The 24232-nt window shown below is 34.2% G+C and overlaps 1 protein-coding gene across 1 annotated transcript; it reads left to right on the top strand.

Annotated features, from left to right (window-relative positions):
* Positions 1 to 1250: 1250 nt before the first annotated feature.
* Positions 1251 to 22632, top strand: LOC100377935 (prokineticin receptor 2-like). The gene is made up of 2 exons (XM_002737896.2): positions 1251 to 1717; positions 21930 to 22632. Exons 1-2 carry the CDS (start codon positions 1251 to 1253, stop codon positions 22630 to 22632), a joined length of 1170 nt encoding a protein of 389 aa, XP_002737942.2.
* Positions 22633 to 24232: the final 1600 nt, after the last annotated feature.

The following is a 24232-nucleotide window of genomic DNA, read 5'->3' as shown; positions in this document are numbered from 1 at the left end:
TAACAAAATAACACACTCGAATAGTCACACAGACTTAAATGTATTACGTTGTATTGATTCTACATTAACTACAGTACTCCATCTTACTACGTGGTAAGACTACACATTAAGCATGAATAGCATCAGAAATAATCACAGCGTTTTAGTTTCTGTACATCAACAACCACCGAATCTCATATTCATTTTGATATCGACTGTTTATAAGGTGTAACGCTCAAATGTTTTAATATACGTATTTTAATTTCGACAACAACACAGATAATGGTTATCAAATAAAAACGTTATGTTATTACTGTAAAATACTTTATTTTAGCTTCGGCTAATTTTAACTGAAAAGACATTTGGCTGTTTATTTTGTTAACAGAGTTGTTGATGAGTTGAGTGTAAAAACATAGGAAAACAGTAATTTTATGGATTTTAAATTTTGTCATATTTATTCCTTCAACGAAAATTCAAAGTAAAAAAATAAATATATTACAGTATCACATTCATATTTCTTCGCTTATTTCCGTTTTAGTAATTTTAACAATATCAAACAACATTATTATTGCTTCGAACAAGCTGATAATAAGGAAAACAACTGAAAAATCATCGTTGGGGGCACTCTCACTTATTACTGTCCATATCTCGCCACAGCTGTGATTTAATGTTGGAATCTATGGCGAATCACGACCATATCGAGTGATATATGCCTGCCACGGGCATTGTGATTTGTCTGTATCAGTAGTAAGCATGTTTCCGTAAAGAGAGAGATTGTTTTTGTCTAATATTTATTGATAATTCAATACTGCTAACACAGTAGAATAGGGCATATCTGACACTTTACTTCAGTTGTATACGTATAGCAAACTCTGGAATGTCTTTAAAGTGTTCTACAAGATAAGATTCTGGAATTTCCCTCAAAATACACGTACTTAACGCGCGCAATCTGTCAATACACTTGGAACATGGTAAGACGCTATCCGATTAGGCCATGTTCCGTTAGATATAAAATATTCTAATCATTTCATGAAAAATGCAATTGACTTTTGATGGTTAACGACTCAACTGAGGCTGTTAACGAGGAGACACGATGCTTTCGTCATACATCATTCGAAAGCTTGATTGACTTCCGAGGCAGTACGCAAGTACATCACTCTCCGCCGCCGCAGTAATAGTTGTAGTATTAATAGTAGACGAACAGACCATCGTCGGCTCAGTCGGGCGAGGACCTGGTGCATTCAGCAGCTTGTAGCCGCCGATCGATAAACATGGCACACGGGTTGAACTTAGACGATTTTTACCGCATGTCTAACGGAACGATTAACTGGAGTGATCCTAGAATATGGGATCACCTCGATCAGTACATGGCGAACTCTCACTACTCCGATTACGACTACTACGGAGATGGTAACTATTTGCCGGACATTCATGTTGCTGTTAAAACCATACTCGTCGTAACGTTCATTGTCATAATTATCGTTTGTGGTTTTGGTAACACTCTGTTATGTCTGACGATATTTCGGCAGAAACGTCTTCGTACAGTCACCAACTTGTTCATCGCCAGTCTTGCGGTGTCCGATGCGATGGTAGCAATTCTCTGCGCTCCGTTCAACTTATATTACTACTTATACCAGAACTGGGTATTCGGCGACGCCATGTGCTCAGTGGTCGGCACTGTTAAAATGGTCTCACTGAACGTCTCGATCAATACTCTATTGGTCATAGCTCTAGAAAGGTAAGTTTCAACACACCTTCCTTTGAAAAAATGTTACTGTTATATTAGGTCTAGCCATTAACGACACACAGCTCTAGCTCCAAATGTATTTAAACCACAGTTGGATGTATACTTGGGAATAACTTTCTTCTTAAACAGATAATATCTGCAATCCTGGCATATCGAGACTAATTAAGAGAAGCAGTTTCAGCTTATTACTGCAAAAAATAAATAAAACCGATCACGCCTAGATGGGTATACAAATTGAAGATATGCCCTGTGTTACAACAGAAAGTGATAGTTTACACTCTGCTTTAGTCGATTTGTATTCAACTTATATATATTCTGTATTCTTATCAAACTTATAAACGTCTTTTTTTTAAATTTTGAAGTAGGTGACGTTTATAAGAATCACACCATAATATTATGGTCTATTTTTTATTGTGAGCACAAGACACAATTCCGGTTTATACCAAGATGGAAAGACGAAACCTATTGGATAAACAATTGCCCACAATAACGGACTATGGCCTTAGGGGACATTGTATATACGTATATACACGAACGAGTTTCTTGAACGCTTTGTCGTTCGCTCGAATAAGAAATTGTTTGCTTTAGGCAAAAATCGAAAATAGTGGGATTAACAGTGATCGATCTAAGGCAGGAGTTTTAGTTAATCCTGTTTGCCCTAAATAAATACCGGACCACAATAACCTTACAATTTACATTTCTCTCTAGACCATATGCTTTAGTGCAAGCATTGTTGTTGAAGGATTATACTTTGAAAAAAAAACATTAACCATGCTGCTGACGAAAATCAAAACTCCAAATCAAAATAAACAAATGTTATTTCTATTTATAATTTCACTATTCCATATTAATATATAGATTATTTTTCCAGTACTGCACATGATGATAATAAAGGATTTATCATGTAGACAGCCAGACAACACGAAAATGTATGTATTCCAAATTCCACTGTAACGCGAAAACATATATTATAGTTATTTTCATAAAAGTAATATTGCTAACACCTGATATTTCAATCTTCAGAACATGAATAATCAAAAGTACTAGAAAAAACACACTAAATACACATACTTCCGCACGAACCAACGGAGAAGAAGAAAAACATTTATTCCCGGAAAGTAGGGAATCGTGAGCAGATTTTGTGACGAAACAGAACACTTGATATATAAAAATGGTACACACGATAGCCCCTAGTTGTTTACGATTGACGGAAATATGTACTCCCTTCTCACGTCACTTTAGATCTTAAATTTCAAACCTACCTGTGACAAGTGAACCAGTTTATATCTCCAGGGCATACATTCAGCATGTGCAGATTTAGTAGGATCATATGTCAAACGAACTTTTCTAAGAAATTTGTCAGTGTTAGTTTTTTTTCTGTTAAGAGTGTCTCGAGTATGCGTATACTCACTTTGATTTTCTGACGATGTGTTCGTATATATGCTACTGCAAGTCACACAATTATGTTGCAAGAACCTTAATATATAAGCAAATAATAGCATATTCTATACATTAGAGTAAGCATATTTGAGTATAGTGATTTGCATACTAATTAGGGAACTATGATGAAACACATGACTATACCACTATATATACATAACGGTTCTATATACATAGGACTAACCCAATGAGCTTCAGGTAATGTACAACAATGGCGGATATCATTTTACATGACTAGGATACATAACATTTCAATTAAATGTTAGTACGGGATAACAAGTATTCTAATTGCTCTCAGATTCATCGTAACCGTTTCTCATGTTCCTGCGTTGTCGGCATTGTGTTTCGACCTGTATCGTAATCGGAAACGGGGTATTTTTAGAATTGAGCTTTGATATTCGTCTATCGTGAACGAACATTTTATGCATTGTGTTGATTTAATCATGCCTGTTTCCCAGCACGATTTTTACTTTATCTGCAACGATCAACTATATGGATCGGATTTGAACTGGCTAGATTCATTATTTGTATATGCTTCTAGAGGGGAGGGACAATTGTAAAATAGTTACACGTAGATGTAGTACCATGAATAACTAATAAGTGTAACTAATAATTTACGAAATTGTAAGCAACACTTTGAATTTTAGCGCTTGTTGAATGACCTTCATGAACCCTTCTCGCAAATGTAGCCAAAATGCGAGGCTACGAGAAAAAGGCTACATGTTTCTGAAAACATGAAAATATTTTCCATAGAGAATTGGGTTTTATCAAAGAGTATGGTGGTCAATGGGGAGCCTCTTCTAAATGTTTTTGTAATCTGGTTATCCCCGAGGTACCCGTGTTTCAAAATAAAATAATTTTTGCATACGCCATACGCCACTTGAGGTATCTAATAAAGTACCCTCAGGACATGCCGTCCACCTTAAGCTGATCTTGTGTCTTAGTTAAGGGATTACGCTCATTACAATCTCATTGTACTTACGCCTTAATTAAGGAAAGATGCGCAACACAAAACCAACTTACTATCAAAAATTACACCAATCCCAACACGTTCTTACGTTTTCCCATCATCAGCTTCTTACGTGAGTATCGACCAGTGCTGGTTTAATAGAAACCTGTAATTGGATTAGTCATCGCTGTTTCACGTGTATTCAGCTTCACATTTATTTGACTTACACACACATCCGCTACAAGTAATACCGAAGTAATATGATCCTCGTACATCACAATTTGCTGATGTGTACATCTAATATATGTCTTGCATAGTAAGTGATATACTAATGTAAAGTTAATTACTTTCACACGTATTGCATCATTATCAAATTAAATTGTTAGGTGTGGATGCTGGGTAAAGGTTTATCGCAACAAAAGAATATGTGGAGGCTAACACGATTAGACAGTTTAGCAACAATTTCAAATGTTAAAACCACACTTTATACACATACGAATAATTATATGATGCGATTTAAATAATTATTTGAAGTAAATGTTTAACTTTATAATCTAACCAGGTGACTATTATTGAGTCAGTTGAGAGCGGTGGTTTGTTAGTTTGTCTGGTATACGTGTATACCACTTCACTTTGTGAAATGTCCATGGCAATAGCTTGAATAAAACATATAGACAAACTGTTTTAAATTGTACTATTATAATAGCTAGATAATGTTTTTGTTTCAGGAACGCCATGCGCACGAGCGGGGTATATTGGGATTAAATAAATGAGGTCTCTTAATTTGCAAACGTATATACATATATCGATTGCTATGATGATTTACATTACCAATGAAGTTGGAGAAAAAGTTTAGAGGTTATAAAAATCAAATCTCGTGGAAACTGCTAAATTGCTAAATAAATTGCTCCATGCACCACTGACTGTATACCAGTAATTGCAGTGAAAGCGCATGCGTGGCACATTGATTAAATCAACGGCATTTGATTTTCTGATACCCATAATCCATGTCTTTCAACATGTATTATCATATCAAATACTCATAAAATAAAACGTATTCAAAATTGTTCGTCGATATATACACTGTATTTTCTAAAGAATAAAGAAAAATATAAAGAATTCTTGATCATTGTATTCTTTGCAACAAAGTATTTCATCAAATTCTTAGTAATGTCAATAATTCAGAGGTGTTTGATCGTTTTGCTCATTATTCACAGGCAATATAATTTGCGGTGAATTTCATTACCATATTAGTAATAAGAATAAAGCAATTCTCGAGAGGGAGGAAATAAAAAAACAACACATAAGTAATAAATCATACATTGTATGGTCACTAATATGATTAGTTATTTTAATACGATGGATTTAGCCTATGCATTTATGCTTCGATGTTTAAACTTTCCTAGGAGTTGGTATAAACATATATACATGAAATTTTACTGCAAATTTTACTATATAAATTGACTTTGTCCATTCAGTATTATGTCTTGCGTAAGATCGTACACAACATTTTCTTTGTAATATATATCTTTAGTAGAATATAAGGTTAATCCATATTCTATGGTCGAGAGATTTCCTCTCATGGTTGATTTGATTAATCACAGTGAACTAAATTGTATCATATTAAAATATATCGCCTAAAAATAGAAAATAGGTAAAACAAGCAAGAAAAGGTATTTTCCCCTTTCCCGCTAACTTAATTAATGGATTTTTGAAAGTATTTCAAGCAGTTCAATTTTCCAAAATGTTAGCGATGTCAGCAATTTTCAAGTTTCCATCGTTGTTTAATTTTATTGTTTTGGCAATATTTACTTGTTAATTTTAAACATATATCCTTCCTGTTTTGTATACTTCATGATTTACAATTGCATTTGTTGGCCTACAGAATTTTAGACTGGTATTCGGTACGAGAAGTGGTATATATTGGTTTCGGAAAAATTGGATTGATAATATCTAGTTTGATCCAGATTGAAGTATTTATTTTAAGCTCTTACGTATTTGGTATAAACATCCATTTCCCGGATATAAATATATTGCAATGATTTGAATGTACACGTAGTCACATATTCACATTCACTGGCTATATATGGGATTAAACAATTCACACGTAAAACTATTCTGTTATAGATGGACAACTCCCAACACTGACAACAACTGTTAGCTTCAAATTGCATGGTTTCCTTTAATCTTATTGAGAAATCAATATGGCCAGTGTCGTCATTGGTACGTGAATTCGATCACGTGCTCTATACATTGAGAAGGAAGTGTCTTCTTCCAGGATCTATTATTGTTTTGTTTAGTATCATAATTCACATATTTCTGAATAAAGCGAATACCGCGTTACTATTAGAAGCCCCGACACAAACAGGAATTCTGCATTTACATTGACCTCTCCATAACTGTCTTAACAAACTACAAATGAAACTTGCACGACGTGCAGCCAATTTTGTGACGAAGTGAGGAAACTAAATTTTATTGGTTAAAAGCATGTATAGTTGTTCTTCATTTCTAGTAGTTCAGGGTTAAACTGGTTTAGATGGTGTAAAATAGGGAACCTGAAAGATTTCCAAAATAAAAGTGGAGAATGCCAAAAACTAAATATAAGATGTATTCAGTTCATTTGTTACCATAAATACACATAAAGGAGGTTAAGTTGTAGAAAGCATTATTTGACTTTTAGACAGTATGCTACCAGTAATCGGAAAAACCAGACATTATCGCAAGGCACATTTAATTGTTCGTCTTAAGCTAGAATTTGACATTTGATATTAAGCACGTATCTTTTTTTCAGTAATTGGCCATACTTTTCGGGCAATAATTTCTGAAACCACCTCGTATAACATCATTAATATGTTAATTATCATATTTTGGGTATGCGTATTTACGTATTTACAACATGGTAAACTAACGCATGATTTTGGGTGAGGACATTCTTTTGAACATCTGAAAATTGTTATATTTTCTCGTTATAATACATAGTTGCACAGCAACTTAATTAACATTCAGTTCAGTGTGTGGAAATACGAGCAAGTGCTGATGGAGAATATTGCCCCTCGGCGACATTTCAACATTTACTTCGACACTAGTATCGGATCGTATAACAAGGACGCGTTTGAAAAACCCAAGGTATCAAATGGTGTTTAGATTTTCCTAAAATAACGACGGCCTAAATATGAAACTAATTATGAGTGTCACAGAAAATATACGTCTGGACTAACAAGATTGTATGCGTAATAAAATATGCATAGAATGCGGATCAAGTCTGGTCTGCGTTCTGATTTAGTAAAATTACATTAAAAATTCATGGCAGACAAATTACATCATCGTGATATTATCAGATACGAATGCATCCGGGATCTGAGAATAGATGCTTGTCAAACAGGCGTGTTACAGCATGGCTTGAATTATCAATTGCGCACGTCATATTGCCACTGTAAATTATTGAAAAGTTAATATTCTGTCAAATAAATGTCACCGTTATTAAACCAAATGAATGAATACCTATTTGTCTTTATGGACACTAATTCCCCAGTCTTATATCGTCGTAGCGTGTGTTATTATTGCAATTGATACTTGCATTATTCACACACTGAAATTCTATTCAGTGACTTGACATGGGAATTACTGCAAATATCAGCACCTTTATTTTGAACAACAATCAGCATTCAGTATAGAGTCTGCTGATAGTATACGGGTATAGAATGACTTGGGAATACGGCGTGTGCTGATTGTTATCCCTCTACGTGTATTAGTCATGATCTAATATGATGTATAGACGGTAATTTATGTTTATATACTGATATAATGAAGCCTATAATTAAGATGTCTAATCGTAATTGCATCCCAGGCACATTTGTCAAAGAGAATGAATGATGTATGTTAGATTAGCGTACAATGGATGAATTGGACACGATTACGTCAGAACTCTATGCTTCAATGTTTTGGGATATCATTAGATTCCTTGCAATGTCTATGAACCAATTGCTCGTGTATTCTGTGTCCCATTATCTTTCATAACATAAATAGGTCTAAGAAATGTATAACTGTTAATGATTATATGGGTAATGTGCAATTTCATCCAGAATATTTGATTTGATTCATAAATACAATATAAGACTGGATAACGAGTCGAATATGATCTATGTTAAATTATATACAATAAACGTCATCCACATCATTGGATGTTTGATGACAGAGCATATGTATTGTGCCCTACATATATTCAAATATACTGATTTTGATATTTCTGGACGCACAGTTCCACGACTTCCTTCCTTCACGGGTATATTGCTATCAGTCAGGTCATTGACTTTGTAGAGCAATGGCATTTATAGCAGATATTTTGAAGTGGCTTATTGCATTTCAGAACAGGATATGGGCAGACAATTTGCATTTAGCAGTGTGGGCGGCTGTCATTATACAACTGTTAAATTATTTTTTGACATTTAAAATCATTAGAAGCAAATAAAATAAAACACATCGTATTCAATCTAATTTACCTCTCTAACAGAGAGTGACAAATATTCCTAAATTTAATTTGTTTGTATTATCCGACAACCCTAGCTGAATGCAAAAAAATTCCGTTACTAAAATAGAAAATGAAAAATAATGTGATATCAGACATTACCATATTGCACCGTACGTGAGGTTATAGCAGAGTTTATTGAAATACTAAATCACACAAACACACAACAATTGGGCATCCTATGTTATAAAATATCCTTTCGTAATTCGGATATAAAATGTTGTTTAGATTACTGTGTCGCTGTTGTTATTGTTTTGCTGTCAAAATCAATACAAAATCAATACCTTTTGGGGGATACAGATGATATAGTACCATAGGTTATTTTTATTTTGAAATTTCACAGAAAACAAACTGATTTACTAAAATACTAAAAAAAACGCCACAGTGGACAACAACAGTAACATTAGTCGCTTTTCTAAGACAAGAAGCGAACTGAGACAACGCAACACAACACAACACTTAGATAAGTATACCATTATGTCTTGAAGTCAGTATTCCTATTTCCTCACTAATTTCCATGTCACACCAAACACTATAAACAGTTACTCGTATTAACTTATTATTGCCGTGTTCATAAAACATCTGCCCTTGATACCGATAAAACTTTACGACTTTTCGCAAAAATATTTTTATTTTACCATGAACATGTTTTATAAAGTCAAAACTGATTATTCGCAGTTTTGTCAAATAGGCGAAATCATCGAATCGAGGGGTTTATTACTTCCAGTTTCTCGATGACTTTATATTCATCGCAACATTCATCGCATAGTTTTCTTTATCGTCAAATATCTTTCTAGATCACCAAATTTTAAGTACGGAAACATGCTTGATCACATTTTGTTATATGAATGACTAAAATGGGCATAGACAAGGAAGTATTCATCGATCGATAACAACCCGATCGTGTAAGCACGGCAATAATTTCATATACTACAAAGTTGTTGATCACTGTAGCGTAAAGTAGTATTATCCACACTTCCCATCTACACTAGAATTTACACGTTGAAATGAAAATATATTGCCGAATTTACGCGATATAAATCTACGCGTTTAATCTGCGGAACTGTTTCCACATCAGTTGGTTTTAGCTTGACATTAACAATCAACAAAGGCGATTGTATACGCGCGGCGCAATAATTCTTGTTTTAATTCTCACACGGAAAACCACACGATAACAAATACAACTCGATACCGTCGAGCGTAATGGAACGCTTCCTCTGACATTGATGTAATCATACATCTATTTTCTCTCGGTTGACTCAACTCATCAGGGAAAACTTCGTGAATTTAATTCTCTCCACAAGGGGCGTAACTGATTGCAACCTGTCACTGCGGTTTTAACATACAATTAATATATGTCCATTGTAAGACGCAATCACAATTGGATATGTTTCACAATGTCATCATTGCCAGGGTAAAATGATGACAACGTAATTTTCGCTGAGGTATCGTGACAACATTTAATTGACGTGTCATTACAGCGAATTACGTTCTCGGATTTTATAACTCAGTATAAACAAAGTATTTCGCAGCTCTCTTACCGAAAGATCTTCAATATTCTCAATCGTCCACTATGCCACAGTATCTAGCTAAATAACTTCAAATTGTCCTGGTTTAACACCGTCCCGGAAAATCTTCAATATTCACAATCGTCCACTATGCCACAGTATCTAGCTAAATAACTTCAAATTGCAAATTATATTCTCGTAATTTAAGATATATTCCAAATTCTGGAAATAAATAACGAGTTACTTCTTATATTGAACAAAGCTGCTTATATCATTTATGTCAAGGTAACCATAACGTCCGACCTTGCCAGATTATAGCTATATCGGCCCCCATGTATATTGCAATAATGATATGTGGGAAACAATTAATTTATTTGATGGAAAAAAAATAGTAACACACATGTATTGTCTACTAAGTGACTTAAAGCGTATCCACTGATTCAGCATATCAATATGTGCGAGTAATAATATTTAATGAAGAGTTGAGAAGCGGGATGGAGTTGTTAAATCTATAGCTACTAAACTATATTGGTCTGAACTTTCCCGTTAAACACAAGCTAACGCGCCTAAACCCACACGGGTCATGTGATAACGACTTGGCAATGTGTTATACACGCTCGTCCCCATCATGTTCTATTTCCTGGGTACAATGAGTTCACATCGCGGCGTTGTCGGTATTTCGCTGAATATACCATATGTAGTTGTCAGTGCTACGTAATATTTTTCCCGTCTAGTACGTCATCGCGTACGTCGTGTTGTATATTCTAGTTAGTGAAAAGTTCTTTTGCAAAACACGTTAACGCTATTCCGGATGCATATCTATCACGACAAACCACTTTGTTGGTGAATGTTTCATTGATGTACCACGACATCCGGAAAATCGTTTGATGCAACGTCGGATACGCACCAGCCGGTGACATGTAGACAGACAAGAATCAACTCGGAATAAACCTATGAGTTGTATTAGTAAACATCACAGGCACAATAACTCACAAATGGTCTTTATCGTTTTTGTGCAGCTGTCTTGTAACAATATAAACACGGATAAGTTCACTGACATGTTTTAAATACCCCCATGCAAATATGTGCTCCTCGACTTTATCTATGTCCTTTAGGCAGTAACAGGACACTTAATCGAACATTTTTTTAGAAATAAAACGACTCATTCATGATTACAATTGTCTTGTTAAAAAAAGAACAACCACGTACACACAAACAAACGTTGGAAATAACACGACAACAAGACGCACGTCATTACCGGCACATACTTTAATACAAAGTTTAATATAAATACGTTATCATTACTCGCTGTCATCTATATTTTGTTCAGTGAATGAATAACAGATTTCTAGCAAATTTCTAAAATCTATGTATAAATTTTACTCCATAAAATATGCGTGTTAGTTAATTTGCCCAAACAATTGTCTTCGAATGCGAGTGTAAAACTACTGGCCTAACCTCAGCCACTAATTGGCTCTCCCCAGCGAAAATGGCGATGCGTTCTCCAGAGTTGTAGATATATATAACGGATACAGTGGCAGATCAACCTCGTGACTTATAATATGTGCACGGGGCAATATAAAGACAACATGAATGTCTTCAGTGGTGATAAATCGCGCACAATAAAACACTGACATTCATCGAAGTTGAGTATGAAAACATCTGGTAATACTAAGTCCAAACCTACTTAGTGGATTCGTTTCTAGCAGCAAGATTAGTTAAGGTCTACTAAAAGTGATAGCCGGTACTACTCGTTAAGCCTAACAGGGATTTCAATTTATCATACGATGATAGTGTTTGTAAGCTCAAACAAAGAGTGTGCAAGTACTAACTGGTCACTGCAGATAACCAATATATGGCCTTTTTACGACATATTTACGACACAATTTCCTGAAATTCCCAACATAAAACACCCCGATGCTGAGTATGCTGACTGCACGTAATTATCTAATACCAACGAAAGAGGTTTAATATTCACTTTTCACTGAGTGAAATACACGTGTGTTGGGTATTTACGTCAGAGGCTACTCACTCATGAAATGTAGACAAGCAGATCGCTTTGAATTGTTTTATTTTGATGGATTACATCACAAGCACAGTTTACCTAACTCTGTAGTAGTTTCATTGGCTCAGCTGGCAACGCGGGAAACGGCCGACTTTACGTGGAGTCTGTAGTCATGGTATTAAATTTAGACTTCAATAAAATATATCATTATTGTTATCATTTCATCGACAACAATTCAGTCGTTACAATGTAGCCCTTTCAATTAATTGTGTAAACGTCCCTCTTTAATAAACGATTATATTTCTCCAATATTTTTCACAATCACACCATGTAAACGTTTTTCTTTGCATTCATACTTCAATTTAAGGTTATGAGAACCGACATGTCAAACATATAGGTATTTGTTTAATCGTGTCATGGAACGTAATCCACAACAGAAATCAAGTTATCGAATTTCGTAGTTCGACCAACCGTAAACTTCGAAGAAAGGATACTAACACGGCATATATTGTAGGATCTATATATTAGTATATATTGTACCAGTGTACAACTTGTAACATCCAGTAGTCTAGATATATACATTCGTATCATATGGAATTTTGCCAGGGTACTCCGGTAACAAAACAAAACAAGTTAAACAGTGAAGTTAAGTGAAAACATAAAGTAGGCAACAAGGGACTATATTACTAAGACTACTTTGCTCCCACCGAGGATAAATTGATACAAATATGCACCGTTCTCGATAGGTGGGGTAAACGGCAAAGTGTGTCATTATAAATTATATGCCCTAGTACGTAACAAGGTTGTCAGTATAAAACACACGCGACGTACATATACAAATTGTGATGAACATGTAATGAAACTATGACGTCAGCCCATCATCAAGGCACGGCGAGCGTAGTTGAAATTGCATCGTAAATGTGCTCAAATCGTGTAAGTGCATTAAGCATGCCACTCTAAACACTCGAACACTCAACTACTTTCGGGCGACGCGTTGATACGACCGCAATTATAAGTGGTTGATGAAAAGATATAAGATAATTAAACAACATTATTTTGTATGCATACATACACATTCGTCGAAAATTATACACATTATTGTTTTTAATTTCTCATTCCATTTAAGTTATCGTACTTGTTATTTCTAAAATAATATATCTCACGCAGGCATTAATACAAGATAGAGTTTGATACGTCACGAAAACAAACAAGCTGCTCTCTGATTGGTCTGATTGTTACGTGTTAGGGTTGGGTAGCCAATCAGGCAATATCTTATAGGTAGCTTCGCATTGACCTGCTGGGTGGGCGAATCATAATATGGAAGTCAGATGATGTAAAATCAATTACGGTGTAACTACTTCAAACAATACCGAGGTAATCAATCCATCCAGATTGCAGATAAGATCAGACCTTTCTTAAACTAGAGTATCTGCCGATAAATAGGTTAAATTGGGCAATATCTGAGTCACCTATTTTCCCGAGAAGCTTAATCATAGACATTACCAAGATTTTTTTAAAATGGAATACAGATCCAATTGTAAGTGAATACCTCATTTTAATACGAATCGTGCCGCCTTAACAGAGAAGATCACGGTAATACATTTCACAAAACCGGAATACCCCGAAGTGAGTTAAATTTAATGTAAATTCACTGGAATTGGTGAGACGAAATGTCTTTGAATCGCTCACACGAGTATCGTGATGACACAACCACCCGGCAGCACAGCTACGAATGAATGTAAACAAATCCGTGACATATAAACTTATTAAGCTTGCACGTCTCTGGAAATGCTCCTAGTCATACTAGTTCATCGGTTCGGAGTTGTCAAAATAGAAAGAACACTATGCATAATACAAACCTAGCTATTATCTTAATGAGTGTTGTGACATTGAAGTACGCGAATGAGAAAAAAGATTATAATCCTGGGTCTGATCGACGAGAAGCACATCAGCCAAGACAGCGCGAGCACACCCCATTCACTTGTAGCACCGCCATATATCAATGACAGTCACAATAAAAGTAGTCATTGCTACAAAATTACGGTCCGCATCAGATATGTGACATATGAACCTTTCTAAGGCCATGTTTGTAGCACAATGTAAATGTTTGTATAACAGCTTATGACATGTACAAAATACACCTTGAAGCATATAGGCGCATTCCATGTGAACTTGCTTTCACTATCTTAAACAATCGATGTGTAGATAAATAACAAAGTGAATAGTTTTGACAAGAGATTTATAATCAGTGACCAGTATTGCGTATACAGTGTATCTAAAGGGAACTTCGAGTATAGCAAACGGAATTGAGAATAGTCAGACTTACGCGATGTAAAATAATACTCCCATTCACATGCGGTAATTACTGAAGAACGCCCTCACATTACTTCAATTCGACCAAGAGTCATACTTGAAATATAGATATAATGTTTTTATCCAGTATTTACCTTCTCTGAATAAAATGATAAAACACGTGCAGTGCGTTTGGTGTATATAAATGCACACACATATGAATAAACTTTTAAATTGTGATAATTTTATTTTGATGACCATTGTTTTATTTCATCGCATGTTTAATATTTAATCATTGTACAAGAGAATCGTTTTTGAATTGTTAAAAAATCATTAGACAATATTTGCTGCTGTAGATTGTATAACACTGGGTGGCCTACCTGTCATATTTATTATTAGAAAAAACTGCTTGTTTTGCAGTCAGTTAGTGCCATACTTCCAGATGCAAACTATACAATAGCGCTACAAAAATACAGACAGACTAATTTTGTATTACAGTTAGGGAAAAACACAAGTTACATTCTAATTGTACGCAAGATGACATTTACACGGTATTTACGCTGTGTTGGTGAATAAGACTGACGTTACATGTGAATGCTATATGATTAAAATATACGTGCACGTTCAGTGCATTTAACATCGTTATAACGAGTGAACTTTGTACAATTTGACACAGATATCTTTTACGATAATCCCATACGGAAGAATTAACGTTTTAAGATAATATTTCTTATTTTTGTGTTTTATAAACTAGCTGCGAGCACCGATTACCTATTTTGGACGCATTGCGACTGTCCCCAAGTGCGATATTGTACGTATTCTGGAGACAAAATACGAATTCAGTTATGTAGTATAGATAAGGTTATAACTGTTGTAATATTCTATGACAAAATAGAAAAAGTGTATAAGAGGTATAAAATTTAATAATGTTGCACACGTTTTCCACAATTTGAAATCAACATGTGCGATTAATGAAATATATGGATGACTGTAGATTCAAAACTATAAACTAACATTCCAAATGTTATGCGGTAATTTTCACTATTCAATTTGCTACCTCCACACTCTGTAAAAAGAGCCCGGGTTAATTACGCTGGTGCATGAAATATTTACAGTAGCCACTGATCAGTATTATGAACAAAAATTTAAAACAATATAGTCTATTATATAAACGTACGTAATGGTACAACATGTATCCATTGGACGACTCATAAAACAATAAACATCAGAACATTATGAGCGCATTGACGATTCTTTCTATCCACTCCGCATATCAAGACAGTTTCGTGTCACACATAAATGAAATGATTTACTATATCCCCATATTATGTGATATTAGCTTCACTAATTTAATTCTTTCAACGGAGAGGATTAAATATGTGTTTTTTTTCAAATAATAATTATTTGTAGTTTATTTTCAACGCGTATTCATTTAAAAGATAATATTAAGAAATAGTTTGCATAAATACATGTTAATCAACAATTAGGTCACGTTGTTATGTATCTAAGAATAGCATCGTCGACAGAGACGAAATATAAACTGTGTGATTCTCAGTACATCAAACGCAACTAATGCATTATCGCATACATTCATTTGTACTACACAGCTTTCTCCATAGGTCGGGGATATAATGTGTGTGGAAGTGTATTATATCCAAAACCTTTCCCACTGGAGATGTACTGTGTTCATGCCAAAAGGGATCTCAAATGCTTATCGTAACATAGTCCAGTAGCCATTCCAAGAATAAAGCAATTTAGGTTACCCCATTGAAGGCAAGAAATCTAATGGTACCATGAGTTACGTAGATACACAACTATGCGTCATGTAGATATTCTTGGTGGTGCAATTTATTAATAAAATAATCACATTCCTTGACATCTGAGAAATTATAAATTATATTTCATGTAAAATGTCAAATTAATGTTCATGTAATGACCTTCAATTGCTGAGAACAAATTATGAAAAATACTCCAACATTTATTTTTTTGTCTGAAACGCTATATTTGAGATTCAGGTATGACAATGTATGATTCTTGTAAATCTTTCCGTTGTACAGTAGCAATGCAGTTTATATGGTGATATCATTTTTTGACTCACTAATAAATTCTTATATATCCCAAAAAAATAAATGTACGACATATTCAACCGACTTGTCAAATTAAATCTCATCACAATTTGCAACAACGTATATTTGCAATGTGTGTAAATTTATTTTTAATTTACATGAATTATTTATGGATAGAATTAATGTTGATCAGCTACGGGTATGACATCAAATATTGATTGCGTTCTCTGAAATGGTAGGGTTGACTCTTTTTCATCAGAATATGTAAGTTTTCATCGATGCTTTTATTCAGATTTTTGCTATTTGACCTTGCTGTAGGACATTGGATTTGGAATTCCTGATTCATTACGATCTCTCTAAAACGACGAATAGCAGGTTTCCAAGGGTGAAATTGAAATTGTTCCAAACTCATGTTTGTCTGTCAGAAAAAAAAAATATTTACTGGTTAGTAGTTATGCCAGCAATTGGTTTGGGGCACATTGTTAATCAAACCTGTTTGATAATAATGCATTGGTAGTGTTGATTATTCATTCACATTGTTTGTTGTTGTCTTTCATATTAGCTGCGCATTATTTATGTAAATTTGCACAAGTTTGAATATACATATTGGCAATTTGCATACAATTCAACAAATATTTCAACCTGTTTTTGCAGTTTCTCGAACCAAATTGCAATATACATATTACAAGTTACTAGGGGAAAATCGTTTCTTAGCTAAATTATTGTATTACTAGGTAAGGTATGTGCATAGTCAGTGAGGTCATAAGATGAGCTGCTACTTCATATAAACCTTCCTTTCGAACGAAATCCAATTAGTAGTAAATCCATATCTGCAATACATTTTTGGGAAACAGATATGCGCATTATTTATGAGAACGCTTGACCGATTAATGGTTCCACCAATCGTCAATTATATATTCACAATATCCAGTTATCCACAATTAGACAAACGCGTAGGAAAGACTCGATGTAAAAACGCAATGCTCCAATCCATCTATTGATATATTTGGAAATTGTCATACTTTATAGTAATTTATTTTGTACCTAATTCTGCTGGAAATATGTAATTAAAATAAGGACTATGTTCCTATTTTCAAATACTATAAACAAATCCTAGAAAACTTATTAAGCAATGTATGTGTGTTCAATAGACATTTCTTCCGGAAATTGTCGTCAGTGTTTTCATAAAGTTTGCATAGTGAAATTGTCCTTCACATAAGTTCATACTAATCAACGTGAGCCTTCTCGAAACAATATATGGTTCAAAATTAAAGGTCTGCATTGCGTCCTAGATAACTCAATTGACAGCGTGTCTGTTACATTGCTTGCTGTGTGAGTAATACATTCAAACACAGTTTTTGTGGTTTCTTCTTAGCACAGTAACACGTGGCGGATGTTTGTTGTTTGGTGTTAAGTGATCTGTGCAATAATATCTTGATCGGTTTATGAGTACAAAGCCAAACACAGGACATTGAATGACGCATTCTGATTTCTACTTGCATTTTGCCACTTTGCCACATGAAGCATTTGACTACTTGCTTGACGATCTTGCATTAATAGTTTTAATTACACTTGGAGTAATTATTAATGTGAGTGGACTTACCACAATGTCACCATGGAACATAACTAACTTGTGGAAATATATATTGTTACTATGAAAACAAACTTATAGACATGCATGTTACAATTTCTCGAAAGAAGGGCTAATATATATTAGAAATACTGTTTTTTACAACATTATGCGATTACACAATATACACAATGGCCGTAAATGCCATATTGAGTTCGTAAAAATTGTATCATATACCTTAAACAATCCATTAAAATAAATGCAATTTTTCGAACTATTGGTGTTTCGTTTATCCCGTTTATTATTTTTAGTTTTACCATTTATGCAATCGTTCACGGTGCGCAGTGATATTTCAACGAGACGCGCTATTCAAATTTGCTACGAATGTCATCTCCCTCAACGCGATGTACGGTGCAAATATGGTGGATAATAAACATTATTGCACAGCTCACTCATCGGGTTTACCATAGCGGTAAAAGCCAGGCAATACGAGGTGTATGATTATAAGGACTTGTAACCTTATATTAGTTTGTAAAATAAATGTAGTTACCCTGGAAATTATGTGGGGTCTAGAAATTCAGAGGCATAACAAACTCATTGTACTGTTTTTTCTAGTCAATGGAGTGAACTAAAATAAAAAAATGTCTTATTCTGAATATAGCTGCTGGACTAAAATGACGTTTTCCGTGTAATTAAATACAACATTATTTTGCAAACAGGTTGTTTCTTAAAGGCACCGCATATTTTCAAAAAAGGTTTTAGGCATGAATGTTTGACTAGTTCTACATACGATTTGAAGGTTTGAATGGTTACAGTAATGGATAAACGCCTCCAGGTTGTGTTTACCCAAGTTTCATTCATTGCTCATTCGTTATTTATATAATCATTGAAGTATTCATTACCATATCCTTGAGATATTTTTTGTTAAGAAGCTACTGATATGCAAAGTGTATTATTACTTGTTAGTAAATGCCACGCACCGCCGCATATCAAACATTTCCCACAATTCCATTCTACAATATACACACAGGAAGTAATAACATTTTCAGTTTGCATGTTCGTAGTCAATAATATAACACAAAAAAAACAAAACAACAACAACATAACATAACATAACATAACGCAAGCCATGCATGACACAGTCCCCGTTAGTTATTGAATTTAAGATATATAGTTTTGTTTATAGTAATATAGCTGGAACATAAACATGTCAGAAATATAATTATGATGATTGAGAGATATTGCTCTGGGACAGCATTAATTAAACATGTATAATGAATATATACAATTTGAACATAATCAGTCAAAGCATGTCAGAGATATGGCATTCATTAATACAAAATGGCCACCAGTCGGCCATTTTAAATCCGATCTGAAAAATAAAATGACGTGCACCAGGAACCCACAATGTCTAATGTATGTACCAAGTTTGAACAAAATCCATCCATAAATGCCACAAATGCTTATATTTGATGATTTTTTAGCACAAAAATGGCCACCATTCGGCCATTTTTAATAGGATCGTCAAACCAATATATCTGTATATCTATGACATGATTTATAATGAATATTTAAAATTTGAACATAATCAGTCTAAGCAAGTCAGAGATATGGCACTAGAACCACATTCATTAAAACAAAATGGCCGCCATTCGGCCATTTTTAATCTTATCTGAAAAACAAAATGATGTGCATCAAGGTCCTATAATGTCTAACGTATATACCAATTTTGAACAAAATTAACCTGTAAATAACCGAAAAATGCTTGATTTTAATGATTTTTAGCACAAAAATGGCCACCATTCGGCCATCTTGAATCAGATCGTGAAACAAATTGACGTGCATATGTATAATATTATGTATGATATATGTGTGAAGTTTGATTGTGATTGGTCCAGGCATTTCTAAGACACAGGCTCGGACGCACGCACGCCGCACCGAAACACGGACTCACTTACGCACAGACGCATGGAGGTCAAAACATAAGTCCCCATTTTCGGACTGCGACTAATTACATAACATAACATCACGGTATGTGGTGAACTGAAATTATTGGATAACTACGGTATGAGGTAAACTTAAATTATTGGATAACTACGGTATGAGGTAAACTGAAATTATTGTTTTCAAAGATAAAATAAATCTGCCCACTCCATCATTCACGGAGACATTGTAGAGAGTCTTTATTGATAATATCGTCACATAATTTAATATCACTAATCAATCAACTAAATAAGCATCTGTTAAAAAACTATTTTTTTCTTTATCAAAAAATTATCATGTTAATGTTGTTTTGTCTTCAAAAACCACAAACAAGAATATATGCCTTCTATATATTGTGCGCTACACTGAATAATTCTATGTGATACATGCAATTATTCTTACAATATCTCATCACGTACAAATAAGGAATGCGTTTCATAAGTGATTGATGGTGTGATTCAATAAAAAAAAGCTGTCCAAATCCGCCGATGCCAACGTATACTTAGTTTCAATATGATTCAACATAGTTTCAGAATACGTCTGATGCTGAATGAAGATATTTACTGATTCATTACATACATGTAGTTTATCTCATGCCATCAATGAAATAACAAATATTTGGTATTTCTCATTGAGTTGAATATATTATATCTAAGCATGTTTTATACATTATGCTGAGCAATCCATTTTAATCGATTCCTAAATCATTTTTCTCCCAATGAGGTACATTATGTTCATTTGTATGCATGCTTTATATAACGTTGAATTCATTTTGATATACAATATACATATTTATAACAAGACACTGCATTCCCCTTCATATGCAGCGATATTCCTTGTATATATGTATACCTATCACTATTTTGTTTCAATCTTTCCAATTTGTACATTTGAAATTGTGCATAAGTGACATAAAGAATACGCTACATTATCTCATGCAACGCCACATTTTAACTTTTAAATTCAATTCAATTTAATTCAAAAAGCATACATATTAACATCGTAGCTACTTCGTCATCTATACTGATCCACACTTCTTAGATAATAGATAAATAGATAATCTGCACTACCAGTAAATATACTTGTTACGGCAAAAGGAATCTTTATTCTTACACTTGACATTTGCATCGTTTTAGTGTTATCGTGATTAGTGTGATTATAATTAAAATGTTTTAAGACAATGTCTACTATCTAACCTCTAAAAACATTAATTAAATCATACATATTCTGATATAAAATTGTCAACACTATCCTTTCAGGTGACATACGATACGAGGCATATCAAAATCCAGTTAAACAGTAATTAGTTAAATTTTCCAATTGTATGCAAATTGAAAATATGCAAATTCAATAGTTTGCATACATTTTTACAGCAAATTGTGGAGCTTTTCATTACAGAAGTTGTTTAACGATGAGTCAATAACTGGCATAATCATGGAAACTGTTTTCAACTCTAAAATAGACAGATTTAGAAGTCAGAATCAAACACAATATTTTTCACGCTTGAAGATTATTTAACAGACTTAAGTTTGATACTTCAATGCGTTTACATTTTCTGAAATGTGATTATTTTGTAAGTTTGCTAAATAATGTGAAGGTGTCACAAAAGCGACAAGCGACAAAATCTATATCCCTGGTGTTGATCATGTATCTAATATATAATACAATCATCATTTTCTCGTCAATGGGTTAAGCTAACTTGCTCCATTATGGGAATGGTTGCTCGACTACATGCAGGAACATGCCCCATAACATTAGTGCCAACGATTTAGAGAATTGTACAGTGAAGAAGTTCGTTAAATGCAAACAATGAATTCGACACAGGTAATAATGTCACTTATGAAATATGTATTTATTAATTCCAGATACTATGTGATTCACAATCCTTTGACGCCACGACTGACCAAAAGAAAAGTATTACTGATTGCCGTGCTAACATGGGTCGTGTCCTTCATTGTCTCTATACCAACTCCAATGAATACTACTGGATCTAGTGGTAGAGACAAAACTGGCCGAGTAATCCACTTCTGCGCGGAGTACTGGTCCAATCGTATAGCATCTCGTGCGTACATTATGTTCCTGACCCTCTTTGAATACGTGGTTCCCATGGTAGCAATGATTATCGCATACTCCAAAATTGTACGGAAGGTTTGGTTCCGAAGAACCCCGGGAAATGCCACAGATCGACAAAGAGAGATTGTCACAGGGAACAGAAAGAAAACCATTCGGATGCTAATCATCGTCGTTGCGTCATTCGGTCTATTCTGGGGTCCGTACTATGCTTATAACATCACCGTGCATTTTCTTGAAAAATTCTGGATAGAGCAAGACCAAAATATGACTGGCTTCTACGTCGTAGAGGTTCTTGCCATGAGCAACAGCGTTATGAATACAATCGTGTTTTTCCTTATGAACGACAACTTCCGGAAAGAATGTTTCAATCTTCTGTGGAGAAAACCGCATTGCATGAGTTTAAAATTCAACTCAACGTCAGCTACAAACATCAGCCTGACACGAAACGGAACAAAGAACACTGCCCGAGTACTGGCTACTGAAGCAAATGTGTAACTGCACTTAAATACATCAGAGCAAGTATTAGTCAATATTGATCAATCATAATACAAGTTCCTAAATATGGAAATTGAATCACACTTTTATATATATATATATATATTCAACTTGTTGTTATCTGTGAACACATTTAATTAACATTTTAACTTTTAAAGGTAAATACTCCTTGTTTTCAAGTCAATAAGAGGTGAATGTGTGTATATTAGCACGTGATCGTACCTTTTTGGTGTTAAATTCGTATACTCAATGATGTTATTCACCAACAGAATTACGATACATTAGTACCCATTATACAAGGAATAAATATTTAAATATTGTATATCTATATGTAAATATCTGTTATTGTTTTCAAAAGTGACGTGATACATTATTTCGTGCTAGTATTATTATATAAAATATACTTATATATTGCAAGTTGGGCATCAGAGCGGCAGTAAGTTGCGGCTGCATTTCTTAAGCGAATGATGCACATCCGTTACGACGAAGTTGATTTGTATAAATTGTATATAGCAGTATACATTCTGCACATTGTGTTTAATAAATTGATGTCAGCATATTACGCTCTTATCGTTTTTCTTGACTAATCATGTGATTTTTATAGCTGCAGTGGCTGGTTCGGATTCATTTTAGACTCATAGCGTGTATGTTTTCTTCCCTGTTCCCTTGAACGCGTTTTGGTTTCAAGAAAACTTTCATTGAAACACAATAGCAATACTAGAGACGGGAAACAGCGTCCATGCATGCATGTCAACAATATGCGAACTTTCAAAATATTTCGAATGTTTTAACCCGAAACCAACACTGCCCGGGTACACGCTACTAAAACCAATTTTCATATGGCCTAGATTTTTAATGTAGATAGGTATGTATTTAACCCGTTCCAAATAAGTATAATTTGTGAATGAAACAATTACTTACGTAAATGGTGGTTATAGTGCAGATGACAATTTCGATTTCATCAACTTCATTTAAGCACCGTTTATTTACAAGTGAAAAACAGAAAATGTCAAAAAAATGATTTAACCTCATCCCGATATACCCATTAACCACTATCCATTGCATGCTCGTTAAATTTGAAATACATTTCTGAATTGAATCATTGTGTTATCTTCGAAAGGTCCAATGACTTGTATATTGTGTCACTAACTCTATGTGTATTTATGGTATTTTGTTGCTGGAATGACATGATAGTTGTGAATAATTATTTGCATCAGACAATTATCGTAAATCATGACTGAGAATGCAACACAAAATAATGCGTGGGTCTCTGTGGCGGTGGTCATAATCCTTTGCATAACAAATGATATCGAATAATACAAGCGTTGAACTATTATTTAGCGCAATGGTTATTCTCACTATGTGTCTATACCGATTACAGACAGTGATCATGGTGATCTAAATTCATTTTCCATAGTGAGATTTGTTTTGATTTGAACAGATGTTGAGCAAGATTATGATAGCTAGGAATTATCAGGAAATGGTCATGGTACGCAGCCAATGAATGAATATAGGATAAAAATTGGCCATGGTAAGTAGCAAATACATATCGGCCCGGAAAACTGAAAGCAACAATATATTGAATTGAATATGGACAGGG

Source organism: Saccoglossus kowalevskii, chromosome 4, assembly GCF_978046115.1.
Source record: "Saccoglossus kowalevskii chromosome 4, keSacKowa6.1, whole genome shotgun sequence".
NCBI classification, from domain to species: domain Eukaryota; kingdom Metazoa; phylum Hemichordata; class Enteropneusta; family Harrimaniidae; genus Saccoglossus; species Saccoglossus kowalevskii.
Note: the sequence above shows the minus strand (reverse complement) of the source record. Positions and strands in the feature narration are given on the sequence as shown.